Source organism: Silene latifolia, chromosome 2 (assembly GCF_048544455.1).
Source record: "Silene latifolia isolate original U9 population chromosome 2, ASM4854445v1, whole genome shotgun sequence".
Classification (NCBI taxonomy): domain Eukaryota; kingdom Viridiplantae; phylum Streptophyta; class Magnoliopsida; order Caryophyllales; family Caryophyllaceae; genus Silene; species Silene latifolia.
In genome coordinates, this window is record NC_133527.1 from 59561133 (window position 1) to 59566165 (window position 5033).

Genomic DNA, 5033 nt, shown 5'->3' on the forward strand with positions numbered 1-5033 from the left:
TTTACCTTTTAATTGTTTCCAAAATATAACATACTAGAGAGAAGGAAAGATTCTAACTGATTTCTTCCACCTTCAGCAATGGCGAGGAAGAAGAAACCAACTAAAAATCTCTATCAAAATATTAATCATCAACGTAGTAATAGTACTAATCAAAATAGTCACAATAAGTCAGCGATTAAAGCTGCTAATACTAATATGAATAGTAATAATTCTACGATGAATTCACCAAAAACGGGAGGGAGACCTGCTTTACGGGTTTCGCCTTTGCGTTTTGAGGTGGATTTGGAGCCTATTGAGGAGGAAACTGATGGCGATGAGGAGGAGGAATCCGTGACTGTGGAGGACTCTGTTCGACCTCTGTTACAACTCAGCAAGGAGGACGTTGACGGTGAGATACAATACTGGTCCACTTCTGTTTTCTGCTATATCTTTGGGGCAAACCCACCCAGTTCTGTGATCTCAGGGTTTGGCAAAAGGGTTTGGCAGTCTCATGGTGTTGATAAGGTGTCGTTCTTACCAAATGGAATTTTCATTGTGCGTTTTAAAACTAAGGAGCAACAACAACAAGTGCTAAATAATGAACACCTTCTTTTTGATAGTAAACCTATTATCATCAAGGAATGGAGTCCAGATGTAGCTCTTATCAAACATGATGTGAAGCAGGTTCCTGTTTGGATGAAACTGTACGGTTTGGAGATCAAATTCTGGGGTAAAGAATGCCTGAAGAAATTGAGTGGAGAAGTTGGCAAATTCATCAAGTGTGATGATGCCACTTCAAAGCGTAGCTTCTTTGGGTATGCCAGAATTTTGATTGAGGTCCGAATTGGACAAAACTTCCCAAAGGAGCTAAGCTTTGTTGATGAATTGGGATTGTTGCACAAGGTGAGGGTAGACTATGACTGGTTGCCTGTCTCTTGTGTACAATGTAAGGGTACGGGGCACACTGTAGAACAATGCAGGAAGGGTGAAGGGCACAAAACCCAGAGGAAGGTCTGGAAACCCAAACCCCAACCTGTGAAACCTGCGGTGCTGAACCCTCAACCAAAACCTGCAGGCACACCCAGAGCACAGGTGGTACAGAAGAATGTGTGTACACCTGTGGTCCAGCCGACTGTAACTCCAATTGTTACACCTGCTGTACCTGTGCCAAAGCGAGTTGAGATGAGCTCATTTCCTAGGAAGATTTTGACTAGGATGATGAGACAGGAGACAGCTGATACTAGCCAACCTTCAGGTTCTGGTGTGTCCTTTCTGGATTCTTTAAACATGACAATTTCTAGGAGTGTGAGTGCTGGAAAACGTGGTTTGAGAAGGATACAAGCTGATAATGGTTAAGATGGGGTTTTGGAACATAAGGGGCATGAATAGCATGAATAAACAATTAGAAATAAAGTGGTTTCTCAACCAGAATAAATTTGGGCTTTTTGGATTATTAGAAACTAAAATTAGAGGTAGTAATTGGATAAAAGTTAAAAACGTTGTGTGTGATTCATGGGCTATTTGCACTAACAGTAGCTACCACAAAGGGGGTAGGATCTGGTTAATATGGCAGCCTTCTCAGGTTGTGGTTAATGTGCAGCATGTTACAGCTCAATTAATACATGCTAAGGTGTTTGATAAAACTAGGGACTGTCAGTTCTGGTTTACCCTTGTCTATGGCTTTAATAAGGATAAGGATAGGGAGACTCTTTGGGAGTCCTTAATATCACTTGGGAAAAGAGTAGACAGTAGATGGATGGTGTGTGGGGATTTTAATAGCCTTATGCATCTGAATGAGAGGATAGGTGGAGCTGAGGTGCAATGGCATGATGTTCTCCCTATGAAGCTGATGACTGTCAGTTGTGACTTAACTGAATTGAAGACTATTGGATCTTTTTTTACATGGAACAATAAGCATGAAAATGGGTCCAAAGTCTATAGCAAAATTGATAGAGTGTTGGTAAATGCTGATTGGTTGAATGATTTCCCTGATTGTTTTGCCAATTTTCTCCCTGAAGGCCTTTTTGATCACTGCCCATGTGTGATCTTCTTCCAGGAAGAAAGAGAGAGGAAGGGTAGCCCTTTCAAGTACTTCAATATGTGGTCTCTGGTGGATGACTTCCTTATGGTGGTTGAGACTCATTGGAAGAAAACTGTGAATGGTAACCCTATGTTTCAGGTTACTCAGAAGCTAAAAACCTTGAAACATAGCTTAAAGCAGCTGGATAGACATAACTTCAGTGACATTGAGAACATCACCCATGTGACTGAAGTTGCTCTTGAGGGGTTTTAGAAGCAACTTAGACTTAACCCTTTGAATCAGGAAATTTGTAATGCTGAACATGCCTGTTCACAGGAACTGAGATTTCTTAAAAATGCTTGTACTCAATACCTCCAACAAAAATCAAAGGAAACTTGGATGGACGAGGGAGATTCTAATTCTGCATTCTTTCATGCTAGTATTAAACATAGAAGAATGAAGAATAGAGTTTACCAGATTAAAAATATGCATGGTGTGTTATGCACTGAGCAGAAGGAGATTCAGGGTGCTTTTGAAGAGTATTATGGCACGTTATTAGGCACTTCCAAACCTGTAGAACCTGTTAATGTGAAGGTTGTCAGGCATGGGCCTTGCTTAACTACACTCATCATGTTATCTTAAGTGCTCCTATCACTGATGCTTTGAAATTAAGATCGCACTTTTCTCCATTCCCGGAACTAAAGCTCCTGGACCAGACGGATATAGTAGCCAGTTTTTCAAAGATGCGTGGACCATCATAGGGAAGGATGTTATTGCTGCTGTAAAGAATGTTTTTAAGTCTGGAAAACTTCTGAAAGCTTGTAATACAACTGTTCTCACTCTGATACCAAAGGTGGATGTTCCTGAGCATGTCACTCAATTTAGGCCAATAGCATGCTGTAACACCATTTATAAATGTGTTACAAAAGTTATTTGTAATAGGTTGAATACTATTTTGCCTGAGATAATTAGTCCCTCTCAAAGTGCATTCATCAAGGGAAGGGACATTGTGGGAAATGTTCTTATTTGTCAAGACTTAATAAGACTGTATAGAAGAAAAGCTTGCTCCCCTCGAGTAATGATGAAGATTGACTTACAAAAGGCGTATGACTCTGTTGAATGGGCCTTCCTGAGATAAATGTTGAGTGCTCTTAACTTCCCCAGTCATTGGATAGAGCTCATTATGCAATGTGTGAGTACTCCCACCTTTTCTATGGCTTTAAATGGGAATATTTTTGGGTACTTTCAAGGGAAACGTGGACTGAGGCAAGGGGATCCCTTTTCCCCCCTTCTCTTCACTATTTACCTGGACTATCTCAGTAGGATATTATTGTGGGTTCAGAGGAGGACTGAGTTTAGATATCACCCACTCTGTAAAAGAGTGCAGCTAAGTCACTTATGCTTTGCAGATGACTTGGTGATGCTCTGCAGAGGCGATGTTTCATCTGTTCTGCTGATGCTGAGAGCTTTTAAGACCTTCTCTTTAGCCTCTGGTTTGGTTATGAGTCAAGGAAAATCCGAGATGTATTGTAATGGGTTGACAAGCACACCATGGCAATGATGATTAGGATCTCTGGAATGCACAGTGGCAAAATCCCGTTCAAATATTTGGGAGTGAACATATCTCCTAAACGACTGGGTGTAAATGACTGTCAGTGCCTCATTGATAATGTAACTACCAGAATACGAAGTTTGGGGGCAAGAAAACTGTCATATGCTGGTAGAGTGGCGCTGATCAAGGCTGTCCTAAGTACCCTTCACAATTATTGGGCACGAATTTTCATCCTGCCAAAAACCATTCTTGCTAAGATTGATTCCTTATGCAGGCAGTTTCTTTGGCATGACAATGATTTCAAGGAGAGCCCAGCTTTGGTTGCTTGGGAGCAAATATGCAAGGCAAAAAAGAAGGGTGGGCTTGGATTAAAAAACCTGTACTGCTGGAATATAGCTGCAGTTGGAAAATACGTCTGGTGGATTGCTCAAAAAACTGATCATTTATGGGTCCGCTGGATTCATGCAGTTTATATGAAAGACAAAGAATGGGAGGATTATGTACATGGCAGTGGAGTTAGCTGGGCATGGAGGAAAATATGTTGGGTTAAAGACCTAGTTAAACATCATATGTTCAATGATACTCTTACTGATTATACTATCAAGCTAGGATATGGATGGCTAGTTGATGAGGGGAGGGATGTCTCTTGGCATGCTTGGACTTCCAACAGTCTGATTGTCCCAAAGCATGGTTTTATTATTTGGTTACTGGCTCATAGACGACTCCTAACACAAGATAGACTGGTTAGAATGGGGATCACTCATCTGAATTGCTGCTATCTTTGTGGTGATGACAAAGAAAGTCTGGAGCATCTGTTTTTCCAATGCTCCTTCAGTAGAAGATGTTTGGCTTTTTTATCTGACTGGCTTCAGCTGCAGCTCCCAGATAAGAACTTTTTGTCATGGTGGGTGCAACTGAGGTGCAGATCGTTGCAACAGAAACAAGCTATTACTGCTGTGTTGGATGCAGCAGTTTATTTCATTTGGTGGTGCAGGAACAAATGTCGACTTGAAGAGTTAGTTCCTATGCCAGTGGTGGGGATGAAGATATGCAAGAAGGATATTCAGATGAGACTAAGTAGGTGTAGGCATTTGTCTAAATTCGCTAAAACAATTGATTGGTTTAACAAAATTTGTAGTAACTGATGATGTATGAGTGCATTTGGCCTAGCTCAAAGGCAAAAATGTAAGGGGTGACAAATTGTATGAGTGGTTTTATGATCATTAATGAAATGCTTACATTTTCCCAAAAAAAAAAAAAACAATAACATACTTATATTATATTTGTGTATGTTAAATAATTAACATCTTTATACTAATTAGTACCATATGTGGGGCATGTTTATTTTAAAGAATATCACCATATTTTGGTGTTATCTAAATTTATACTTCAACCAAAACTATATAATAGTTACAATGAAATCCCTTGGTCAGATCTACTACACAACGCTATCAATTAAAAACTATATAATATAATTAATTT

General features: G+C 40.0%; 1 protein-coding gene across 1 annotated transcript; it reads left to right on the top strand.

The window, feature by feature from the left end:
* The first annotated feature begins 3550 nt into the window (after positions 1-3550).
* LOC141640854 (uncharacterized) lies at positions 3551-4696 on the top strand. The gene has a single exon (XM_074449533.1). The coding sequence runs from the start codon at positions 3551-3553 to the stop codon at positions 4694-4696; it is 1146 nt and encodes a 381-aa protein (XP_074305634.1).
* Positions 4697-5033: the final 337 nt, after the last annotated feature.

Excerpts from the sequence above, each read along its gene's own strand:
- LOC141640854 (XM_074449533.1), top strand. The coding sequence starts at position 3,551 with ATGGCAATGATGATTAGGATCTCTGGAATGCACAGTGGCAAAATCCCG.